Source organism: Monodelphis domestica, chromosome X (genome assembly GCF_027887165.1).
Source record: "Monodelphis domestica isolate mMonDom1 chromosome X, mMonDom1.pri, whole genome shotgun sequence".
In the NCBI taxonomy this organism is placed as follows: Eukaryota; Metazoa; Chordata; class Mammalia; order Didelphimorphia; family Didelphidae; genus Monodelphis; species Monodelphis domestica.
Genome location: NC_077235.1, coordinates 13,161,170 through 13,187,706, shown reverse-complemented (window position 1 = coordinate 13,187,706; position 26,537 = coordinate 13,161,170). Strand labels below are relative to the sequence as shown.

The 26,537-nt window shown below is 36.8% G+C and overlaps 1 protein-coding gene across 5 annotated transcripts in view; it reads left to right on the top strand.

Annotated features, from left to right (window-relative positions):
* Positions 1–26,537, top strand: part of DIAPH2 (diaphanous related formin 2) — a 931,826-nt gene that overhangs the window by 387,908 nt on the left and 517,381 nt on the right. For all 5 annotated transcript variants that reach the window (XM_056809150.1, XM_056809153.1, XM_056809151.1 and 2 more), the window contains 2 exons: positions 5,208–5,309; positions 18,410–18,649. In XM_056809150.1, the coding sequence (XP_056665128.1) occupies positions 5,208–5,309; positions 18,410–18,649 (342 nt within the window). The remainder of the gene's footprint in view (positions 1–5,207; positions 5,310–18,409; positions 18,650–26,537) is intronic.

The window sequence follows — 26,537 nt, the reverse complement described above, 5'->3', positions numbered from 1 at the left end:
ACAAAGCCTGGACATCATTCTGTAGGAAATTATCCAAAAAAACTTCCCCAAAATTCTAGAGTAAGAGGGAAAAGTGGAGATTGAAGGAATCAAAGATCATCTCCTGTTCTTAATCCCCAACTGTGATAACACTCAGTAATGTTATAGCCAAATTCAAGAACTATCAGACCAAGGAAAAATATCATAAGCTGCTAAGAAGTCATTCAGATACCATGGAACTATAGTGAGGATAACACAGGATCTGGCTTAATCTAGATTGAAGGACTGAAAGGCATGGAATATGATATCCTGGAAAGCAAGGGAACTAGACCTACACCCAAGAATCAACTATCCAGCAAAACTGACTATATTCTTGCAGGGGAAATTATGGTCATTTAATAAAATAGAGGACTTCCAAGCATTTGTAAAGAAAAGACCGGACTTGAAGAGAAAATTTGATGCCCAAACACAGAACTCAAGAGAATCACCAAAAGATAATTAAGAAGTGGGGGGGAAAACAAAAAAAAACCCTTTTCCCCCTTTTAAACATTATTTTTTGATCATTTTCAAACATTATTCATTAGAAACAAAGATCATTTTTTTCTCCCCTCCACAATCCCTCCCATAGGCCATGATTGATTCCTCTGGGTATCACATGTGTCCTCGATCTGAACTCATTTCCATGTTGTTGGTATTTGCATTAGGGTGTTCATTTAGAGTCTCTCCTCATTCATATCCCCTCCACCCCTGTAGTCAAGGTGTTGCTTTTCCTTGGTGTTTTAGTCCCACCTTTTGTCTTCTGCTTGTGGGTAGTGTTTTTTCTCCTATATCCCTGCAGATTGTTCAGGGACATTGCATTGACACTAATGGAGAAGTCCATTATGTTCGATTGTACCACAGTGTATCAGTCTCTGTGTACAGTGTTCTCCTGGCTGAAACTCAACACCTGCAAAACTGAAACAATTGTATTTCCGCCTACTCCTAAAGTCTCCTCACTTCAAAACTTCCCTTTTACTACCCAAGGTACTAATGCTCTTCTAGTAACTGAGGCTCATAACCTAATTTTTATTCTCAGTTCCTTACTCTCATTACCTGTATCCTGCCAGTGATCCAGGTCTGTTATGTCTTGCTTTTTTTCATATACTCCCTCTCTTTACCTCTGGCAGTGTTAGCACCATACTTTAATCCTTCATCACTTCATACCTGGATTAACATAGTACATATTGGTTGTTCTCAAAACTCTCTCCAATCCATCTTACACTCAGCTGTCAAGTTAATCTTCCTAAAATGCCGGTCTGACCGTATCATTTCCTTATTCATTAAATCCTTGTTATGTCAATGATCAAACACAATATACTCTATTTGGCTTTCAAATCTTTTGATAACCAGGCCCCTTCCTAACTTTCCAGTCTTTTTTTATACTTTACTCCCCTCTGAGTACTCTGGGATGTGGTCACACTGGTTTCTTTGTTGTCATCCTGACTGATCTACAGTTGACACAGCATTCCATCTCCTAAAACTGAGCACTTTTACTGGCCTTTCTCAATGTCTCCCTCCTCATTTTTGCCTCTTGGCTTACTCCTAGTTTCACATTAAGTTTCTGAAAAAAAGCCTTTCCAAATCCTTCTTGATTTCAGGACCTTCCCTTTGAGAACACCTTCAATTTATCCTGTATACATCTTCTTTGAAAAAGTTTGTTTTACATGTTGTCAGACCTTTTATGTTGGGAGCTCCTTGAGGGCAGGAATTCTTTGAGTTTTTTTCCTGCTTAGTATCTCCAAATCTTTGCACAGTGCCTGGCACATGGGTGATTAACACTTGAGTCATATTTTTATCTCTGGCAGTGCCTGAATCATATTCTCACTAACCATTCACTAAATATTTGTTAAATTGGATCTAATAGACTTAATCATAAAAAAATCTCTCCATTATGTTCTTTGAATACAGAATGACAATGAGACGAGAAAGAAAGGTTATGTTTTGTCAAGACAGAAAGGGCATTAGGGTTCAATACCTGCACTAAACTAACCTTTAAGTGGGCAATTAACATTTAAAGAAAATAACATTTGTAAGTATTTGTGGAGTAATTGCAGAAATAGAGAAAGTTGTTCATAGTCCCTGTATTGTTGAGAAGAATTCTTTTTCCTCACACTGACAGTCACTGGAAAATGGAGGTTTTGATCCCTAAAGATGAAGAAAAAATCTATTTAAATGACAATAATGTTCTTATTGGGAGGATTGGAGTAAAGACTTCCTTGTTTATTTTTCAATCTCAACTTCAGCTCTTTAATATTTTTCAGGCATAAACTTGTAACCTTTTAAACTGTCAACCCTAAAAGGGTTTTCTATTTGCTGGACATTAAGAAATAACATAACAAAAGAAGAAGAGGTACTTCTAGGGTGCAGTCACCTGAAGGGCTATTCATCCTTTGGGTTTGCTTCAAGAGGATGTCAGCAGCAATGGCCTTAGGCAGGGTGATGATTTCTGCACTTGAAACTGTAGCCTCCATTTAAAGTAGAAGAGCCCTAAAAGTGTACCTGTTTGGTGACAAGACTGACAGTACTTAAATCAGCTTGCCCATCCATTTGGAGCCCAGTTATTTTCGCCCTCTCAGTAAGTGTTTGCCTTTATATTGGCATGTCTCTGAATTTCCATCAATTATATAGGAGTATGAAAATGTGGAGGTAGTGTCAGGAGGCAGCCAGGTGGTGCACTGGGCAGAGTTAAGGCCTGGAATCAAGAAGACCCACATTCAAATGTGGCATTACACATATACTGGCTACATGGCCTCTTAACCTCTATTTGCTTCAGTTTCTTCATCTTTGAAATAGATATAATAACAGCACTTCCATCTCAGGGTTGTTGTGAGGATCAAATAAGATAATAGTTATAAAGTGCTTAAATACAGGGCCTGGCACACAGTAGTTGCTACTCTATATTCTAACTCTGATGATGATGATGGTGATGATACATTGGCCAAGTGCTACCTAGCAGTAGGAGATTTGAGTGGCAGATGAATCTTTGACTACCAGTTCACACTTCCAGCCTCATTAGAAACTTCAATCTGCCACATATTCGAGGTAATCCATTTCGTTCAGAGACTTACTTATACATTGATCTTACTTGGCGCTGGGTGCTGTACAATATTTGGCTTGTATGAGAAAGAGATGCCTTAAATGAGAAGAGATTCAAGCTCCAAGAGTGTGTTCAACCTTGTGAAACTGTTAAGAACAAAGGAAGAAACTGTTAGGTCTCTGACTTTAGGACGGAGCTTTCTGAAGTAGTCTCCATGTCAAGATCATTTCTTCTTGAGGATTTATCCCTTCCATCATCTTTGTTTCAGTAGTTAAAACTTATCTTTGAGCTAGAGATTTTGATAGATGCATAATTGTTTTTTTTCTAATTTTAATAACATTATCCCTAATCTTTCTAATTTAGTTTTCACTGTAGTGAAAATCACTCAAGTTATCAAAATCAGTCTTTGTTTTCCTTAATGGAATACTTCATGAAATCCCATTAACAACAAGCAAACAAAAATTGAATAATTTTCATGCATCAACAAATATTTTGATTTTGAAAAGATAAGACAAATCTTTTTCATATTTCCTTTCCCCATTCTCTGGACAAATAGAAATAAACCTTTAATCTTCACTCATCTTTTTCTGAAGCTGTGACTCTGACTCTACCCTTTTCCTTACATTAAAGAAAACCATTTTGTATATTTGAATAATGCAAATTCTTCCTTTTCAACAGATGATTTTATAGTTACATATGTGTCTATATATTGCCTAAGTCACAGGCCTGCATTAACTTTAGCCCCAAGGGAAAGCAAAATGTAATGGGTGGGAAAGGAATGGAGAGCAAAAGAAACCAAAGCACATGATATAGAAGACTCTATGTCATCTTTGCCTTGGATGTTATTTGGTAGGGAATTTGCCCCTTTCCTAAAGCTTTATGTCATTGTCTGTCTTATATTGTAATATCATATTCCTAACCTATTGAAATTCTTTCTTTTCCTCCCATGTTGGTTGAAGGCCAACATGACAACAATTAGGTCTGTCCCAAAGTTTAGGATTAGCTAGAGCTGTTCAAATGAATGAATCAATTCTTATTCTCCCAGGCACCAAACATGAGTATGCAGCAGATGTTGTCATTTTTGCTTAATTCCCCATTAAAAATAGGGATACATTGTATGCATAAATATTGCCATTTTTGATAATGGGGAATTTCCATTTAGGCCAAGTATATAGTTTATTACATTTAGGTTGGCCAGAATTTTTAACATTTTGTAAAGTATAAGTAGTTTTCAAAATATGAATTTATATGAGACTAAGAGCCAATTCTCTTTCTCTTTTTTTAGATGCATCCATATACATAAAAAGAAACATGCTTGTATATGTTTACTTTGCCAGAGTTTCCCTATTTAAAATAAAGATTAAAACATTTGAATAAATGTCAAAGCCCAGCTACTCATTTAATTTTAGAATATATATATATATATATATGTATATATAAATTAATATAATATGAGCATGACACAAGCATGATGAACTTATTGTTGAATGGGAACGCAGCAACATCAGTCATTGGTTTATTCTGAAACCTCAATAACTAAAATGTAGTTTCAGAATAAACCATTCTATAAATAAATACAATCTCTTCCAGAGAAACCATGCCTTATGATTGGCCACTGAGCTCATACTGTCATCATGTTCAAACTTTTAGTTAAAAGGTAGAGATGAAAGAGAGACTCATGCATGATTCATATGCCTACTTGACACATCTAGTTACTAAGCAGCCAAGAGTTGAACTAAAGTAACTCACCCTTTTCATGACCATCTTGAATGAACCATGTTGTTGTAGCTTGGTTACTGAATCTGAAGTCAAAATGAGTTTCATCATCCTTCTGATTGGTGACTGTGGCATGTGAAGGTGTCCATTTCCTCATCAATACAATGGGAATAATTTATATTTGAAGCACCAGTTGGATAGCTAATGGGTGGAAAATCCTTGATGTGTTGTAGAAATGCTCTCAGCCCCAGTGTAAGGTGCTTTTGGTTTTCTGGCCCTTCCATTGGAGAATAATACACACACACCTTCTTTATGCTAGCAAAGAGCCTTGATGAAGACTTGTCTTGGAGCTCCTCTATTGAAATATTTGTTAATACATGTAGGAATTTAGATCTACCTAATGATACATTTATGTCCACTTATTCTTTTCTTGTAGAACCTGGTAAAGAATCTTCCTGAGCAAAAGGAACTTAGTACCTTAGCCCAACTGAAGAATGAATATGATGACCTCTGTGAACCTGAACAATTTGGAGTTGTGGTATGTAGTGGAGGGACCTATACAGTCAATTTGGAGTTCTCGTTTGTTACACACAATGACAGGAAAGGCATTCCTATTATTTGTTGAGTTTATAATTACTCTCGTGGTGGTTCAGTCATTTCAGTTGTTTGCAACTCTTCATGATCCCATTTTTGGGGAAACATATTGGAATGATTTGCCATTTCCTTCTCCAGTTCCTTTGGCATATGACAAAACTGAAGCAAACAGGGTGAAGTAGACTTGCCCAGAATCACACAGCTAGTAAGTATCTGAGGCTGGATTTGAACTTAAGCAGATGAGTCTTCCTCAACTGATGCAACCTTTCTAGAGAGCAAAATAGAACCATGCTCAAAGGGTCTTAAAACTACACACCCTTTGACCCAACAATACTACCTTCTAGATCAGTATCCCAAAGAGATCAAAGATAGAGGAAAAGGGCCTATTTGTACAAAAATGTTTTAGTAGCTCTTTTTGTAGTAGTAAAGAATTGGAAACTGAGAGACTATCCATCAATTGGAGAGTGATTGAATAAATGGTGGTATATGGTTGTATTGCATCATAATAAATGATGAACAGGATGAGATCAGAAAAACCTGGGAAAAGTTACATAAACTGATGCAAAGTGAAGTGAGCAGAACCAGAAGAACAGTTTATAAAGTAATGGAAATATTGTACGATGACCAACCATGAAGGACTAAATTATTATCAGTAAGACAAGGTTCCAAGGTAACCCAAAAGGACTCATAAAAAGAAATGTTATCCACAGCTAACGAAGGAACTATTAGAGTCTGATTGCATATCAGAGTGTGCTATCCTTTATTTCCTTCTTGAGTTTTTAAATTGCAATGTGATGTGTTTCTTCTGTCATGGTATAGAGAACCTGGAAATATATATATATATATATATATATATATATATTGCATCAAAGCACTGGTATAATCTATATTAAACCATGTACTACCTCAGGAGGGGGCAGGGAAGGAGGGAGAGAATCTGAATTTCAAAAGCTCAGAAAACAATTGTTAAAAATTGTTTCTACTTGTAATTGAAAATTTTTTTAAGTTTAAAAAGTAGGAGAAAGCTTGGGAGTCTTAGAGCCAATAAACAATATTAGTTCTAAGAAACAAAGGTAAAGGTTAAAATTTTTTAATTTTATATATGTTTATTTATATAAACAAACAGATTGTGATAAAACTTTGTTTTTAGAGATGTGAAAACTATTTATTGCACTCATATTTTGCTTTTAGAAATTTGATCACTTAAATAGACATAATAAGATCATATTATAATAGGTAGCATAGTGAATTAAGGGATGAATTTGGAATCAGGATACCCCTTGAGTTCAAAGCTAGCCTCAAAAACCTACTAACTGGGTGACCCTGGGCTAGCCGCTTAACCTCTGTTTACCTCAGTTTTCTCATCTATAAAATAGAGATATTAACACCTACTTTCCCAAGTTGTTGTAAAGATCAAATGAGATATCAAGCTCTTTGCAAATCTTAACATGCTATATAAGTATTAACTATTATTATTATTATTATGCCCATAGTATATTACTTTGAACTTCATAAACAATTCAGATGCCCAGAAGGAAAATGCTTTCTTTAATTTTGACTTTAGAATTAATTTTAAAAAGTCAACAATCAAGTCAATTAGGTATTAATTAGAAACCCTTTAATATGCCAAAAAATGTCCTATATCAGAATACCCTTGGAATATACATTTGTGAGGGATGGTCATGTGGTTTCAATCAGGATACAGTTCAGTTATCAGAAGACATTTTTGGGACTGAAGTTTATTTTGGGATAATGTATTAGTTTTCCCAAGAAGTCATTTGTGAGTAATCTACTTGATGGCTTATTAAAGAAATGAAGTTTGAATACTTGAAATAACATTAGAGCTATAGAAGTTAAAGCAAAATATAAAATAGAATAATTTTCTTGTTTATCTTCATATCCATAAATAATTCTTTGCCTGCAAGTGCATAATCAGTAACTTGGCCATTTTTTTCACTACCCACCATCTTTATATACCCACTTGTGGGAGATCAAAGACATTATAAAGAAGTCTTTGTAGGTAGTGAGTAGTATGCCACTATCTAAAATACTGAAAGCGAAGTTAGTGAAAAATAACATTTAGGAAGAAAATTTCTAAGATAATAATTGTGTCCCTAGATTTCAACTTTATAGATTGATTATGAGAAATGTCATAAATAACTCCAATTGACATCTTCTTTGGATGTCTCATTATGACCTTCAGGCAATGCCAGGGGAATGCAAACTCTGCCAAATCCTATCCATCTGGAAGGGTTTTGAGGGGGTGGAATATAGCAAGGAACTGTTTTCTCAAGGACTGACCTACTTAAATTTGGAAGGAGCATCCTTAAGAAGGGAATAAGGAAGTATCACTAGGGGAAAAGGTGCTCATTTGGGGGCTATTTTTGTTTTGGTCCAGCATGCCTAGAGTTCAAGATTTTTCTACATCTTCATTTGTTCATCTAATATATTCGTTATCCCTCCTAGTATTTTTACTATCTCTGAATTTGATGAGTTATACTTTGTCTATATTCATGGTTTTTAAGAAATGACTGAGAAATATTTAATAGGAAAGCATAGAGGATATTATTCAATAGTCTTCCCCTGCAGACTTCCTTTTTGATTGGTGGTCTTGATTTCTCCATATTCTCTCAATTTGACATTTAAGAAGCTCTAAACTGATCAAAATGTGCTGTCATGCAGCCAATATTTCTTCATCTTTTCTACAAGACTATTATGAGAGACTTTGTTAAGAACCTTTCTTCCTACAGTGTTCCCCAGCTACTAAGTAACTTTACTGAAGAAGACCCAATTGAGACACATAGGTGGCTCACTGATTGGAGAGCCAAGGTGACAGGAATATCAGGTTCAAATTTGGCCTCCAACACTTCCTAGTTGTGACCCTGGGCAAGTCACTTAACTCCAGTTGACTTGCTCTTACCACTCTTCTGCCTTGGAAACAATATCTAGTATTGATTCTGAAACAAATGGGAAGGGTTAAAAAATGTCTAATGGGAGACATTAGATAATAGTTATCTGCTAGCATAAAAAATGTAGTTGAATTTTATTTTGACCTAGGACTTGACATGATTTTAAATATATATATATATATATATATATATATATATATATATATATAAATATGTGAGTGTGTATATCATCTAATTGGATTAGCAACTGTATTTATATTCTTTATTATGGAATAGGGTTCGCTAAGGGCAGTCTTAGCTTGTGTTATTAGTAAGAATATGTTTCAGACACAAGTTTGAGAGAAAATAAGATATTAGAAATTGAGTTGAAGCAAGGTAGATTTCTTATCATCAACACATTGATGTTTTAATAATTTACCTTAATTACATAATCACTATACCCATCAATTTTAATAAAGGTCAGTTAGATATTTAAAAAGCATTAAGCAAAGGAATATATTGCAATTAGGTTACTTATTGAAATATCCAACTTGATATCTATACTGTTTCTGAATGAAAATTAGCATACCACATACATTTTTATTGCTTTAGCACAATTATATGTTAAATCCAGTGTTTGAATGCATTTGAAATTCTATCTTCATTTCAAGTGAAAATCATAATCAATGTCATTTCTAGTTGTGACAGATACTGGAGGCCTCATCCCATGGAATTGGTAATGCTAATGTTCTTACTGGTATTGGAGTTGTCAGCAAAAGGGTGGATCAGTGGTTCTCAGACTATGTTCTGGGGATCCTTGGGGGTCTTTGAAACCCTCGTAAGGCCTTTGAAAGGTCAAAACTGTTTTCATGATAATGCCAAGATGCATAAATTTCAAATACTGTAAGCATCGATAGATATAACCCACATGAACAAAAGCTTTTTAGGATGTCCTCAGTTTTTAAGGGGAAAGGAGTTCTAAGACTAAAAAGTTTGAGAGCCATTATCTTAGACTTAAGGTCTTGAAAGTTTCCCTAAACTTACCCAATGAAAATCCTGCCATGTCTGAGATCATGGCTTCCTTCTTTAATGTGGGTCAGCCTCCTTATGATGACTGATACCAGTCCTGAAAGCTTTGCAGAGCAATACCTGTTGGCCTGGGGAGGCCTGGCTGGCCACACAACTCAGGTTGTCAGTGATTTGCCCTATAACCTTTTCTATTTGGAATGAAATTGAAGATGTCATTCTAGTTACACACAATGCATTGCGTTTCAGAAAAAGTCCAAAAAACTCTTCAGCATAGGCTATGACAGTTAAGATCTCTAGAGGAGTATGGAATGTTGAAGATCTGTAGCTGGGACTACATTGTGTGCATCTATTAAACTTACACATCTCCTGAGTAAAGAAAAGCGATACTTTAGTTCTTTTAGTAATTGGTACTTTGTTTTTCTGACTTTAAAATGACCCATATTTTTCCAATTAAAATGTTGGGAAGCTATATTCTGACAAGATGTGGAAGCAGTCATACACTGGAAAACCTTCATAATGGAAGGCTCAGACCTCTATAGGCTTCTGTTGCAGGCCCATTGGGATTTTTTCCTTTTTGTTTAAAAATGACTAGGTCGGGAAGGGTCCTGCTTTACCAGGGACATCTGGGGTCACTATGCCCAGAAAAGTCACTGTGTTCTCTACTTAATAAAGATGAACTGAAGGCATTCTATTAAAGATAGCAGAATCAGCTAAAAAGGAAATGCTCTTCCCCTCACCCTTTCCCCAAGGGTGGATCCTTTTTGATTGTAAGTTCTCTGAGAACTGTATTTTAGTTAGCAAAATATTGTGTCTTCCAGTACCTGGCATGTTTCTCTGCCCACAGTAGGTGCTAAACAAAGGTTTTGTTGTCTTGGAACAAATCATTTGTTTTCATTTAGAATACTGACTTTTCTGGAGTTTTGTAATGTATCATTTTTCACATTTGCCTACTCACTGATGGTCACATTTTTTCTTTCCTATTATTCCATCTAGTCTGTATTTTTCATGTGTGTGTATGTGTGCATGCATGTGTTTGTGCCTGTGCACACTATATGTTAATCTTAGAGGTACCTTAATTTTCTCTGAAAAAGAAATCAGTTGGCTTAATAATTTTTGGAGGAACAAATTGCTTCCATAAAGTAGTGTGTATATTATAATTTTTCCAACCAGGCTTTCATGTTCTTGTTCCTCTTATTTTTTCCTCCTAATTCCTGTGCTATTTCTGTCAGTGGCACTGCCATTAACTCCATCACCTTCACTCAGGCTGTTCTGTTTGACTCCTCCTTCTCTCTCACCACCCACATCCAAAGCATTTTCAAATTCTGTTGATTATATCTTTGCAATACCTTTTACAGACCTCCAATCCTTTCTATTTTTAGTGTTGCTGCCCCAGTACAAGCTTGCATTGCCACATTCAAGGATTATTTTAATCCAGTGACAAAATTTTATTAAGTACCTATGTTGTACAAGGCCCCATATTTGGTCCTGAGCCTATAAAGATGAAAAACAATAGAATCCCAACCTACCTTGGAGGAGCTTACAGTAAGTATTCTCCGTGAATGTGACATCTACAGACCTCAGAATAATAGAGCAGGCAACCATTCTACATGCACAGGAAGTAGTCCCTCTTCACCTCTGCTCCTGGGAACACCTAGCTCTTTTCCAAAGCTTAAGTCAATTTTTTTCTCTTTGGAGAGTACAGAATTTTTCTGGTACCCTCTAATTGTTAGTGACTCTGCCCCAATCATTTTGTATTAATTAGTATACATATGTAAGGGAGAATTGGATTAGCACCTGAGTTTGTAACACCTTCCCTCCCACCCTTACTTAGTCCCGATATCTTTATTAGGTGAGAACATCTCCCTTCAGTTAATTATACATATGAACTAAATGGAAGCAAGACCTAGACACTTCTGTTGAACAATGAATCAGTTGAAGACTTTAGATTGGATGCAGAAAATCCTTGGTTAATTTAGAACCATACAGTATTATCTCTCTGCTCATTTGTTCAAAGCTATATTTTTCCTCATTCCTGTGTTGTTGAACCTTGGTTTTTACTCCATTCTGCTCTTTTCATAGGTAATTTTTGAAAGTCCAATTTTTTCCCTTGTAGGATTGTATTAAGTTTGGTAATCTAAGCTCTTCTTGATTGGAAGTGTAATAACTCTCGAGTACTCTCCCAAATTGTATTCACTCTTATAAACTGAAATTCCAGAGAGTAGACTCCTCTCAGCATTCAGGGGGATAATATGGCAGGTGGCAACTAGAACGACTACAGTTTCTACTCCCCCACTGTTATGCTTCCTATTAAAAATGTTGGTAGACTTTATTACCTTTTATAAAAGACATTTACTGAGATGGTATGTATGCCACGATTTGTTCTGTTTTTTGTTTTGTTTTGTTTTATTTTGTTTTTTCCAGAGTGGACATTCCTTCAGTTTCCAAACATTTTTGCCACAAAAAGTGAATTTTTTTGGATATAATGGGTCCTTTATCTTCTTTATTTGATCTCTTCAGGGTATATATCCAGTATTAGTATCACTGGGTCAAAGACTATGAGCATTTAAATAACTTTCCAGAATGACTTGAACAGTTCCCAACTCCATGAAAAATGTATTAATATACCTATTTTCCTACAGCCCCTCCAGCATTTCCCTTTTTTGTTAATTTTGCTATTCCAAGAAGTGTGAGTATATCCTCTGAATTTTTTTCAATTTCTTTTTCTCTAATTATCAGTGATTTAGAGAGTTTTTCTATATGGCTATTAATAATTTTGAATTCTTTATACGAAAACTGCTTCTGATCATTTAACTTTTATTCTTATAAATTTGTCTTATTTACCTATATATCTTAGAAATGAGTCCTTTATCAGATATACTTTTGACAAAAATCACACTGGTTTTGTTTGTGTCAACCAACTTTTAATTTTTTGTCATCAAAATTGTCTACTTTCCCTTATCTGATTCTTTTGATTCCTTTTTTTGATACTGAGTTCTTCCTTTAGTCTTAGCTTTGACAGGTAGTTTCTTCCTTACTCTTTTCCCTGACTCATGATGCCACTCTTTCTATCCAAATCTTGTACCCATCTGCACCTTATCTTAGTATACAGTATGAAATCTTGGCCTGAACCCAATTTCTGCTGGACTTTTTTTTTAGTTTTTCCAACTGTTTATGAGTTCATGCCCCAATTGCCAGGCTCTTTGGGTATATCAAATACTAGACTATAACATTTGTTCATTTCTGTAGGTTGTGTACTTAATATGTTTCACTGATCAACTTCTTTTTTTCTTACCCAGTACCAACTCTTTTAATGTTTACAGCTTTGAAACATAAATAGAAATCTGGTACTAACAGGTCCTGTTCCTTCCCACTTTTTTTCCCAGTAAAGTTTTTAACTAATTTTGTATTGCATTGATCATAGTATCTACATGTGGAAGAATTTAATGCCTATTGCAAATTCTGGGCATTCATGTTGCTTATTTTTTGGACCAAAATGAAATATAGATTGGCAATATTTGGTGCACATAAATTCAAGGATCCCTTGTAATAATTTTGTTACCCCTCATAGGTCTAGAACCAGCAGTTTGCTAACTACTGCCCTAGATATTACAAGAAAACAAAGGGAGACTATCTAACCAAAAATATTCATAGCTATTTGATTTATGATAGCCAACAATTAGAAAGAATTTATATCTCCAAGTATTGGGCCATGACTGAATAAATGGTGGTAGGTTATTATAACATATTATGATACTATTTAAACAACCACATATGAAGAATACTAGGAAATCTAAAGATATCTGTATACCACATTGAAACTTGTGGTCAACAGTGTCAAACACAATAAGACATATATTACATGCAAGCAATAAAGACAGGAGACCTTTCTTAGTGGATGGCAGCATTTAGATTACTTGAAAGAGAACTGGATTTGGAGTCAGAGGGTCTGGATTAAAATCTCACTTTTGGGATTTGTTTACTTGCTGGTTGATCTTGGGCAAGTACTTAACCTCTGTGTCTCAGTTTCCTTTCATGTAAAGTGTAGGAGTTAGACTAAATGATCCCTAAGGTCCCTTCTAGTAAAAAATATATGCACATATTTGGAAAGAACATAAAGTACATATCTTATTGGGTTTTTTTTGGTATAAAATCACATGTCCCCATTTTAATTCAGAATGAAAATTGTATTTTTCAGTTTTATTATGGAAGTTTGATCCATATTTGCTTTAATCACTCATTTTTAGTTTTGACAACAATATATACATTTACAAAACACACATACACATATATGTAAGAAATGACACTGAATTTGCAATCAGAAGACATATTCAAATCCTATTTCTGCCTCTTAACCAACTCTGTGACCATTGGAAAATCACTTTTGATTTCTGTGCTCAGTTTCCTCATCTGTGAAAAAAAGGAGGATTGGCCTAAATGACCTCTGAGGTCTTCCCAGCTCCAAATAGAAGACTTTGGGAAGTATTACATACATACCAATGATGCACTATTTTTCTATGTTTGACTCCTGGTTCTGGAGACCAGTCCACGTGCACATGCATAGGCATGAACCCAAATTGATATGTTCTTTAATGTTTCTTCTCTTTTCTGCACATGAATGTGGTGCTTGAATTGCAGAGCTGCATAGGTAGTGAAGTATATAAAACTTAAATTATAAACAAAAATACGTCCAACTCTGGGGAAATAACCCACTTGTAGCTGCTCTCACTGCATTTTTTAATATAGTATAAATCAGCACAAGAAATGAGAGCCCCTTGATGTGGTTTTGATAGACAAGTACCTCATAACACAAATAAATCCCTGCCATAATACACCACCATGGTCAATGTCCCACAGCACTTCAAGGAATGAATTATAAAACAAAGAATGCCAGTCATCTCCAGTGCTGCAAGGGATGACAACTCAAAACAAACATATTTCAAAATAGTTTTTGTTTTATTTACTTATATCACTTAGGCGTCCTCAAGTGCCTTTTAATAATTCTATACCTCGCTGGGGATGCATTTTTTGTATATGTTAGTTAGCCGAGCACATGACCTGGCACCGTGGTAAGCCCTTCCTTCCTAAATGCTTATTTAATTGAATAGAACCAAAAGTTCTCTTGCAGAAGTTTTTTCTTGGTATGTCAGTTTCCTGCTAGAATTGAGTCATTGGCTCTCTTGTCTGTAGGATTCCATGCAGAGTCCTCGGTTTACCATCAGAAGCCCTTTACAGATTGACTCCAAATGATCTTTCCAGGCTGATTGCACATTACTCCCACTCACATACTTGAGGTTTCAGAAAAACTGACCTAGTTGAGGTTCTCCATTTCCTACCTTTATGCTTATAATGCTTTCTTGCATCACTTCACCCTTCAAGGCTCAACTCAAGTGCCATCTCCTATTAGAGGCCTCTCCTGATTTTTCCATGTAGTGCTTCCTCCCCCCTTCTTCACCATATCCCTATACATGGTATTTATTTTGTATATATTCTCTGATTCCTTTTACATTACATTAAGCTACTGCAGGAAGGGATACCTTTTTTCTCTAGAGTTCTAGTATCTGGCACATAATAGGTGCTTAATAAGTATGTGACTGAAGGCTAAAGTAAGTGGCTGCTTACTCTCTGGCCTTGGCCACCATGCTTCAGCTGTCTTGCTTCCTTCTCCTTCTGCCTATGCAAGTACTTTCTTTCATCAGTGAGCTTGTCGTAGAACCTCCCTTTTGAAGAAGGCATCAGACTTCATTCTCCATTGTATGCTGGTATGCTTCATCCTCCCCATGGATAGATACCTCCTCCCTACTTTTCTGCTCCTTCTTCTCTCTTGTCTTCTCCCATTACAATGGAAACTCCTTGAGAGCAGGAACTGTATATCCTCCCATAATTTAGCATGGAAGGAAGGAGAAATAAGAATTTATGTGCTTATTTTTATTATTACTATCATTATTATTATATGCCAGGCAATGAGCTAAGTACTTTTCAAATGTTGCCTATATGATGAGCAAAGCACTGTATCTGGCTCATTGTAAACCCTTAACAAATGCTTATCAACTATCTTGCCCAAGAATCATGGCTAATGAGTGATGGAACCAATCAGACTTATTAAGGGAAAGAAATCCCCAAAGTGAACTCTTGACTCATGGGAACAGCCTTTTGGCTTTCTATTCATTTTGGATCCTGGACAAATCTGTTAACTTCTCAGTGTCCTAAACAACTCTCTAAGACTAAGTTGCACAGAAGGTGTTAGAGTGCATTGCTAGAAAGAGATTGCTCATGTGAGAGTTCTTGTGGAAGTCAATGAAACCACAGGTCTAGTTGTTGTCCCTATTAAGTACTGCGAATAAAAATAGAAAAGCAAGATAGCCTCTGTTCTCGAGCAACTGTTGTTTTATTTGGGAGAGGTAGCACATAGAGAAGAGTTCAACTTCAGAGTGATTAGACGAGTCCAGTGTTCCTAAAGGGGGAGACTCAAGGTGGATGACAAGGCCCATGTGCTGGTCACTAGGGTACATAGGCAGGTCAGCTGCCAGTGCCTGGAAGTCTTGTGAGTATAGTAGGAGAGCAGATGTTAAGATCTGGTAGACTAAAGAGTATAGCGGTAATCAGCATGCATCTACTAAGCACGTGTTGTCTACAAGCCACAATTTTTAGATTTCTTTTTGCTGGGAAGATTGTCGTTGGTAACTCCCTGTCCATGCAAAGACAGGATCTGAATGAGTTAGAGGGTCCTGCCTCATCCCCATTGGGAAGAAGGGAGTAGGTCATAAGATTGAAGTAGAATGAAGACTCTACATTTCCTTTTTTCATTGAAGGCATCTGTGAATAGATACCCTGGACTGAGAATGAGAATGAGAAAAACTTAAGTTCAATTTGATCCTACAGGACAGTTATTAGCCTAGTGACCTGAATTTCTCTAAGCCTCAGTTTCCTCATCCATAAAATTGGAATAAAAATAATAACAATTGTCTTCTGGGGTGTTATAATTTTCAGTGATCTGGTATATTTAAAATGACTTAAAAACATTAAAATGTTGTATCAATGATAGCTCTTTTTATGGCAACCAGGTGGTGTAGTGGGTAGAGTACTGTACTTCAAATTGTGAAGGCCTGAATTCAAATTCAAACTCCCATAAGTTATGAGGTTTTGTTTGTTTGTTTGTTTTTTAAGCAGAGACTAGATAATTCATCGATTGGCAAGGGGTTAGAACATAGGCTCATGAATGTTGTTTTGAACTTTAAATTTTACAGTATGAATTAGGTATATGAATTGGTAGATCATAATCAGCACACAGTACTTGTTTGGAGGAATGTTAAATAATTCTCTAATTGGTCAGTTCTTAAAGGTATATTGCTTTTATATCTTTGAAAGGATCCTGAAGTAATAAGTTAATTGTGCAGAATTCCTGTTCCATAAGTGAAGTAGGATATTGGAAAAAGGACTGGAATTTCCCACATAAAAGGGAATGGAAAAGAAGTGGCATCAAAATGTAAAATCCTTTATTTGGCATGTAACACAGAAAATGATGGCCTGTAAGTTCTTGTCCAAAACCTACTATGGTCGGACAAAACTGGGTCATATGCTAAAATATCAAGGGACAGGATGAGACCTTACTACCAAAAGACTTCCTATAATTTTCTGTTTTTCAAAGGTGTTCTATAGATCAGCTTCTTTTGTTTGGAAAGGATGCTCGTTGGGAAGGGTGACCCCCTCTTCACAGGAGAGATGCTAAAAGAACCAAAGCAGAGATCTGAATGAAGTTGTTCAAGTTGAAAGAATGAAGATAAATAATGATTTCTAGTTCAAGACCAAATTTGGTTGTAATTTTCCCCTCTACTAGACTGAGTAGTAAGATCTGACTGAGTTGTAAGATCTCTGAAAAAGGCTAGATTGGACTGTTCCTATAGTGAAAGATAGAGAATCAGGGTTTAGTTCAGTGTGTTAATGTCTTCCTTGTGAAGGCAGCTGAGTGGTGTTGTGGATAGAGCTCTGGCCTCAGCATTGAGTCTGACCTAATGTCAAATCATGAAACAGACATTGGCTGTGTGATCCTGGGTAATTATCTTCTCAGCCTTGATTTCTTCATCTGCGGAATGGGAAAAATAACAGCATCTAGACCACAGCATTGTTGTGAGAATAAAATGATTTCCCATTTACAAAGTACTTTGCGATCCCTAAGGCACTATAAAAATGCTGGCCATTATTGTTCCTACCCTTATTTTGACAATCACACCTCCTTTTAAAACATCAGGACAACAGTATTTGCTAAGTATGTGCTATGTGCCGAATACCATGCTTAAGACTAGGAGTGTGTGTGAATAAAATCCCTTTTTCTTCTCTTTCTGTTTAAAATATTTTTCTCTCCTAGCCCCATCATTCATTGCCAGACTAAAAATTGTTCTGTGTAGGCCAGGTTTTTTTATTCATAGGTTATGAAAGATTAAGAAAGCATTCATAATTGTGGCAACTGTTCCAAAGGGAATGTCTAATGTGCACTCAGCTTCTGAAACAAGTAATTAAAACCAAGATGAACTGCTTTGGACAAAACCAATATAGGGATCTTTGAAATGTATACTTGAAAGGAAGTTCCTATGATTTAGCCATGACACATTTAGCATCCACATCCTGCCAAGTGTTTGAAATTCTTTATAGAGAGCATGAATATTTAATATATATATTTTATGAATAGAAATCTAAGGAGCACTTCATACTTTTGAAAAATGTATTAATTGCTCAATCACTGCCAGTCCGAGAATTTCAAATACCATGTCAATAGGTAATTTCTCGGGAATCCAGCCTGCCCCATGTTGTTTGCCATTTCCATTGTGGATCTTGTTTCTTTGCATTTGGCCTCTTTGTTCCTCTCAATGTCCTGTGACAGATTTTCCTGAATCACGTTGACAGTACAGCCTTTGACAATACATCCATTTGAGGAAGCCATTAAGAGTGTAGTCAGTGTATAGAAAAGCACCTGTTGAACTTGAGTGATTCTCTCATTAACATAAGGTTAAAAAGATCCTTCTATGAGGTACAGCTTATTTGGCAGTTAGAACCCTGAACCCTGCCTGAGCATCTCTCTCCCCAGCGGGAACTCTAAAGGAAACTTTCTGACTGAGAATCCCTTGTCTTGCAGATGAGCTCAGTGAAAATGTTAAGACCTCGTCTCCATAGCATCCTTTTCAAGCTCACGTTTGAAGAACATGTAAACAACATCAAACCTGGCATCATGGCAGTAACTCTAGCCTGTGAAGAAACGAAAAAAAGTGAAAGCTTTAATCGACTTTTAGAGCTGGTACTCCTGGTTGGCAACTACATGAACTCAGGCTCTCGAAATGCCCAGTCACTGGGTTTCAACATCAACTTTCTCTGCAAGGTAGGTTGAAAATGAATTCCACTCTTAGAAAAGCTCAACTTCTTGTCTGTGAGGATGATCGTGGCTGCATGCATTCCCAATTTAAATTGTTAAAAACAAAAGCACACAGAAACACCCAATGAGAGACTGAGGTAGGAAAAAAAGCAGAGTTCTTTTGAACTCTTTCTGTGATTGACCCCTACAGCCTAGAATTCAAGTGCCTTGTATTTTCCTTTCTCAGAGTGCAATTTTAAATGTGCTTTAGAAACCTGAAAATCCAGCCTTCATGCAAGTCATAATGAATATGAATCACTCTTTAAGCTCTCATTTTATTCCAACTAAGACAAAATAAAAGATTATTAAATAAATGGAAAATGGATGAGATGAGGTTGTTGAATACTTAAGCCTTTGTATGCCCAGACATGCATGCAAATGAGGCATGGCTTAACTAGCTTTTACCATGTACAGAGATGGCACGCTAGTGCCTCTGAAATATGGGGATTGGGCGTACAACTTTATTGTTTCTTAACAAAATCCCACAGCTCTTTTCTTTATCACTGAATTAAAAAGGATCCCTCTTCCCACCCCTACAGATAAAGTAAAACTTTGGCAATTATAACTTGTGTGCTTGTGTATTAAGAGTTTTTTAGTGATTCAGTTCATTTCGCTTTTCAGAATTTGCTCTAGTTCCAAGAATCTCTTGCATTAATTGAAAATTTGAAATCTACAGTATATTGAGCATGTTATGTTACGACTTGATGACTGCTTTGCTATTTGCTGAGTTTTAAGGACTTAAAGATGTAGACATGATAGGAAGTAAATGTTCATTCCTCAGATGGTCCTATGTGTCTTTTCCTAGATGAGATGGGTGCCCTATAGAGAGGGCTAACTAGATACACTCTGCAGCAATAAGATTGGAAATCAGCTTGACAGGAAGAACAAATCTGAAAAGAAGTAGGCCCCCTCAGACACCTAACCATTCTCTCTTGTGGATGGTTGCAGAGGGTTCCCTCTTTCACATCTGAAAATATAGAATATGAGTTTTTAGTTATTGTATCTGAGACATTCCAAAGGATGAATTTGTCATCTGTGAGATAAATGAAGGCAAGTGTATCTGTAGTCTTGGTATTTATTTATTGTTGTTGTCCTGAATTTGTGATTATATCTATGTGAAGAGTTCCCAGGAAGGGACCTGTACTGATAGAGATCATCAGCTCTGCTGCAATCAATAGGCTTCAGTTTAGGACCCTGAGAACTTCAGAAATTTGCTGGCATATAGCACCTCCCTCAGAGTTGGAGGAAGAGCAGGAGTCTAGGTCTTCCTGACTTCTAAGGCAAGATGGCTCTATATCCACCAGGCCATTTATTAAAGAATATAAACACTGGAGTTGGGGCTGGAGGCTCTAATAAGCTCTTCTGCTCTCTCCATGTGACTATGAGTAGGTACCCTGACCTCTTTGAACCTTGTCACCAGGACTATCCTTTGCAGATTGTACTTATATTACCCCAGTATCTCCCAAGGCTGTTGTAAGGAAAGTGTTTTACAAATGACAGGAGCATAGTTTTAGGTGTGAGCTACTATTGTTAGTAGTGATCCTAATCCTGGTGGAAGGCTAATCCAACCTATACAGAAAAGGGATCATCCCTTCTTGGAGATTTCCAAGCAGGAGACCCCTCCCACTCCTCTATAGGCATCCCATTCTACTTTGGAGCAGCTTTAATTTTAGGGAATTTTACTTAACATCCAATCTAAATTGGCTTTCTTGCACCTTCTACCCATTGCTTCTGGTTCTTGCCAAATGGTAAAAAATCTCATCCCTTTTCACATGAGAGCCTTTCAGATAGTCGAAGATAACAGTCATGTTACCATTGGATCTATTTTTCTTCAACCTAAACATGCCCAATTCTTTGATCTAATCCTCATGTGTAATGACTCCAAGGCCCTTCACTATCCTAAATACATCTTAGTTTATGTGTCCTTAACCTGCTATACTTAAAAATGAATGCTGTACTCGGGATGAGGTCCAATAAGGACAGAGTACAACGCCTTGATACTGTCTCTCTGTGGCACTCTTAATGTTGTATAAGATCAAATTAGCTTTTTATGGTCTCATCACCTTGTTAATTCATTGACCCTGCAGTGTCCCCAAACCTCCTGACTTTTTTCAGAACTGCTATCTTTCCATGTCTCTCACATTGTGGACTTATGAAGTTCATTTTTTACCTAAGTGCTAGACTTTCCATTTGTCCCTATTGGATTTTATCATATTTGATTCAACCCAATATGCTTTGATTGTCAAGATTCTTTGGGATCCTTGTTCTGTTAGATTTCTCCCCCATCTTAGTGTTAACTCTAAAGCTCAGGAGCTTTTAAACAGCACATAACCAATCCCAGATCCCTAGGGTACTCCACTAGGGACTTCTTGCCATGTTGACAGTGAGTGATCTGTTAACAAGTTTTCTTTAGCCTGGCCTTCCAACAAGTTCTTAATCCATTGAGAATCATAATAGCAGCAAGCTCTGAAATACTCCAAATGTTTTTTTTAATGAACCTTTTGTTGTTTGTTAATAGATGTTTATATTTCAGGAGGATTTTACTACAAGATCTCTGCAAAATTTTTTTTTTTAACTGAAGAGCTCTTCCACTTTGGAAAAATTTGAGAACCACAGGTTTAATCTTTCTTTCTCTATCCTTTCCACAAGATGGTATAAGATACTTGAGAAAAAACTTTCTGAAAATCTGAGCAAACTTTCTCCCCAGCATCCTCTATCTTTACTCATTAGTTATCTTCTCACAAAGAAAATATATTTGGTCTCACTTGGTCTATTCTTTTATTTATTTTTTTTAACCCTTACCTTCTATCTTAGAATCACTACTGTGTATTGGCTCCAAGGCAGAAGAGTTGTAAGGGCTAGGCAATGGGGTTTAAGTGATTTGCCCAGGGTCACACAGCTAAGAAGTTTCTGAAGCCAGATTTGAACCTAGGGCCTCCCGTCTTTGGGTCTGGCTCTCAATCCACTGAGGCACCCAGCTGCCCCCAACTTGGTCTATTCTTGATGAAGAAGCCATGAGCCTTCTTTGTAATCGCTCCTGATCCTACAAGTTCACCTACCATCTATTTAACAATTCTCTCTCAAATTTCTCCCAGAATCAGAGTCATACTCTGTGACTTATAGTTTCATTCTTTTCTCCTCCCTTTTTTGAAACCTAAAACATAATTTGTCCCTCTCCAATCTGGGGTAACCCTCTTATTTTCCATGAACTTTCCAGTGTCATTGTCAACAGCTCAACAATTCAATAAACCAGTCCTTCCAGGGCCTGAGAATGATGTTCATCAGGACCAGATAATGGGAATTCCTTCAGTTCCCTTTGGGGCTCTGTTACTGTGGATTCACTTATTCTGGGTTGCTACTCTCTGTTAATCACTTTTATCCTGTCATTGCCAGTGTAGAAGTCAGACTTCTTGGTTGAGAAGATAGAAACAAAGCAGGAATGGAGCCGCCATCTCTGCCATCTCTCTTTTTTCAGTTACCGTTGTGCCATCCACCCCAGGCAAAGACCCTAGTCTTTCTTTTAAGTTCCTTTTCTTCCCTATATCACTAAAAAACCAAACAGTATTACATGAAGGTATGACTATAACCCATAGTAGATTATTCACCACCCCAGGAGAAGGAGAAAATCTGAATTTTAAAATGTGAGAAATAGTTGGCAAAAATTATTTCTACATGTAATTGAAAGAATAAAAAATAAAAACAGTTAAAAAACAAAACAAAGGCTTGCTTTTTGTTATCCTAAGCTCGTTCTGAGCCTTAGCCTTCCTGACACTCCTTCAGAGCACCGTGCCTTTCTTTGAGATTCATCTTCTGTTGCTTCGCTTTGATTCCATCTTCTGCACATTCCTTTTTAAAATCTAATTTGGCTGATAAGTTTCCTAAGCCTAGACATCAGTCTCTTCAGACAAATCTTGTTTTTTCTCTTCATTGCAGTTGTTTCACTTTTTGTCCTCAGAATTTCATTCTTCAGCATTTCCCATCCCTCCTGGGCTGACTTTTCTTGAAACATTTTAGTCCATGGGAACATCTTACCTATGTTTCCTCTGACCCTTTCGAAATCTCCACTGTTGAGGTCACCTTTGTTTATGAAAGAGGTTCTATAATTGATTTTGTTTTTCTTTTTCTGGTATAGATGTACAAGTTCACTATGTAAGAAATATAGATGAGGAAACTCACTCTACAAATGCAAATCTGAAACCCGTTGGGCAGCTTTGGATTGAAAACTTCCTAACAATGAGGGCTTACTAGCCCAATGTGGAATGGGTTGCCTTAAAAGCTGCTGTCTTCCCCTTTCATAGAGGTCATCGAACAAAGAGGCACATATTTGGAAAGAGCATAAAGTACATGGTTTAGTGGGGATTCCCTTTGTGTATGTCTTGGGCTGCTGGACTGTTTGAATACCTTCTGCCTCTTGGGTTATGTCATCTTGTGAATCTGCTCAGCAACTTTGAGCCCAGGAGAGGTCCTGGAGGCCCTGAGAAGGGATGTGGCTTGCCCAGAGTTACATATCCACTGTGAGTCTGAAGAAGAAAGTGAACCTGCGAAGGCCTCCTTTGGTCCACCAAAGCATTCTGCCTTTCTTAAGTCAGAATGATACTATTTCCTAGGCACTATGGCACATGGAAACTGCACCACCAGACAGAGGGACTGGTTAAAACCAGTATCTGAAAATGACTACCTGTGTGATTTTAGGTAGGTTCTTTAAGATCTTTTAAGTTTCTTAATCAGTAAAAGGAGAAGCTTGTAGGAGACTGCTTCAAAGCACCCTTCTGTAACTCTGACTCTGTAGCCTTGGATCTGGTTAACGCAAATCAAAAATGAAAAACAAAAATATATTGATATGAAATACCCACATCTATAATGTTTATTTTGGGGAAAAATGTCATTGGCACCTTCATTTCAAAATCTCTTCTTTCTCTGAGATATCTCTTTTACCAAAGAATAAGAGAGAGGTAGAGGGAAAGATGGAGGAAAGTAAGAGAGAGAAAAGGGAGGAGAGCAGGAGAGAGAAAGAGACAGAGACACAGAGAGAAACAGAGAGAATAGGTAAAAAAATTTTTTCATGTATTGATCAGTTCTGCTGAATTTCTTTCACTTTTTCCCCTTAAAATTTTTTTTTGCTAAGCAATACATTCTCTTGGGGAAGAGAAAGGGATAAGGATACAGGAAACATCTGGGTGATACAAAAACAAAAGATATCAATAATTTTTTTGAAAAAAGAATAAGGGAGAGAAAGAGGGAGGGAGGGGGGAGAAAGGTAGAAGGAAGCGAGTGAGGGAGAAAGCAGTTCATCACAGCTCCAGACATCAGCTGAATCTGACAGTATAGGTCATGTTCCATGCTCAATGTCTCCCCTACACCCTGACATTGAAGGGAGAAATATGTTTTCTTCCCTCATCTTCCCATTATAATCACTAAATATCTGGGGCTTTGTCATTGTTCCTTCTATTTGTGTTGTAGCAATTGAGTAGATTAGATTTCTGATTCTGTTTATTTCATGCTGTTGCTTTCACTTCATAGTCTTTAGTTTGGCCCAATTAAGATTTACCCTTCTTCTCTAGAGTATTCTTCATGTTCATCATTTATTACAGCACAGTAGTGTTCCATTACATCCATATACCACATTTTAGGGGAAACATTCTTAAATATTATCCCTACCCATTTTTCCCTTCATTAAACCAACATAAATACTTTTAAGAGTACTGAATTATGTCAATACATTTTCTGTCTTTATTGTCACATACTTATGTTTACACTATTTATGGACATAAATGGGTTTCTTTGAAACAAGAATGAGTAAGTTATTTATACGTTGAAACAAAAGGGAACATTAATGTTGCAGGAGAATTTTATACTTCCACCCTCTATTTGAGAGATCGCCTTCTTCCTGTCATCTACCTGTCAAATAAAAGTTCTTCCATATAGTACTGAGCTGACATGTATCACTAGAGATATGCTCAAAGGATTCAGCACACAGATTTTTGCCATCTTCAAATAAAATGAAATAATCTACCGGGGAAAAGTATCATGTAGTAATAGCTGTTTTTTAAAGGGAGAGGCCTAAAGATTTTTAAAGCCCTTTCTTCATCCTTCTCCCACCCTCCCACACCGGCATTCACATACACATTCATGCACACACGCACTCATTGCATTGATTTTTCATCCTTTGGGAAATGTCTTCTAGGGAGCTACTTGTTATTAGGAAGATGAAATACCACATGGATGTTTGCTATTTCAGAACATAGGATTGCAAAGACAAAATACTTTCAGTTGTTTCCTTCTAACTGTGTCAAGTGGCAGAATTGTTAACTGGACTCCATAAAGGGAACACCGTTATGTAAATTGTTCTGAACTGAATTAGCCAGATACTAAAGCATGATTAGCTGTGGTTGCTGAAAACTTTAAGCTAAAGTTTTAGAGAATAATTGGCTACTGTTCTTTCTCAACTATTTCTTCAAAAAGGGGGAAAACTGTCCCTCCTAGCCCACTGATTATGCTAAAAATAAATGACACCATTTTCCCACCTAAATTGTTCTAATGCTAATTTCCATTTTCAGTGATGTTAAGAACACAATTTGCTGCTTTCAGCAGGAAGCCAAAGGCTGTTTGAGTATACATGTAATTATGAAGGACCTACGGCATACACTCCTGAGCCTGCCAAATATCTGTGGAAGTTTGGTAATGGTCCTGAATCACGTTTGCTTCTTTGTTTCCAATAGATTGCAAGCTCCTTGAGGGAGGGCAAGAACAGTTTTATTTTTCACGAATCACATTGCCCGGTACATTGCAAAGGTGCTATCAAGATTTATTCAGTTGAAATGAATCCAGAGATTCCAATTGAAGCAGCAAGGTGGTACACTGGTTAGAGCTGTAGACTGAGAGTTAGGAAGGTTTGAGTTTAAATCTTATCTCCAGCACTTATTAGTTGTGGGATACTGGGAAGGGTGAGCTGGCTGACCATACCAATTGGCTCCTAAGTGCCATTTGTTCAGTTTTCTTTTTCTTTCTTAAAAACCCTTCCCTTCCCTCTTGGAATCAATACTGTGTATTGGATCCAAGGCAGAAGAGTGGTAAGGGCTAGGCATTGGGAGTCAAGTGACTTGCCCAGGGTCACACAGTTGGGAAATGTCTGAGGTCAAATTTGAACCCAGGACCTCCCGTCCCTAGGCCTGGCTCTCAGTCTACTGAGTGACCTAGCTACCCCCTGTTCATTCAGCAGAGGTCACATATAAGAGCTTGCCTTATTGTTTCCTGTTTATCTAGACTTAAGGAAGAGATAGCAAAAATGGTTAAGTCTGTAGTGCCTTGGAGATCTGGTTGTCTACCTATCTCCCAGCACCCTCCTGAACAAACCATTTGTCTTCTTTCATTCTCAATTTTCTCATCTGTCACATATGGATAATAATAGCACCTCCTTTGTGGAGTTGTAAGAATCAAATGAAATCATGTGCAAAACCACTTTTTAAACCTTAATGTACTATATATATATATATATATATGTATATATATATATATACAAATTTGAATTATTATTGCTAATAATAACAATAGGGGATAGAGGGCTAGACCTGAAATTAGAAAGAGTTACATTCCAGTGTCACCTCAGATACTTCTTAGCTGCATGACCCTGAGCAAGTCACTTAACTCCTTTTTGCCTCAGTTTCCTCATCTGTAAAATGGGGATCATAACAACACCTATCTCCCAGAGTTGTTATAAGGACGAAATGACATAGTTTTTCTAAAGTGCTTGGCACAGTAGTGCCTGTCATTTAATAGGTGCTCTGTCTCTGTTAGCTTTTAGTATTCCTAGCCAATCTCTGTATATGATATGCTACTTCTCCCCCTGACCATCTCT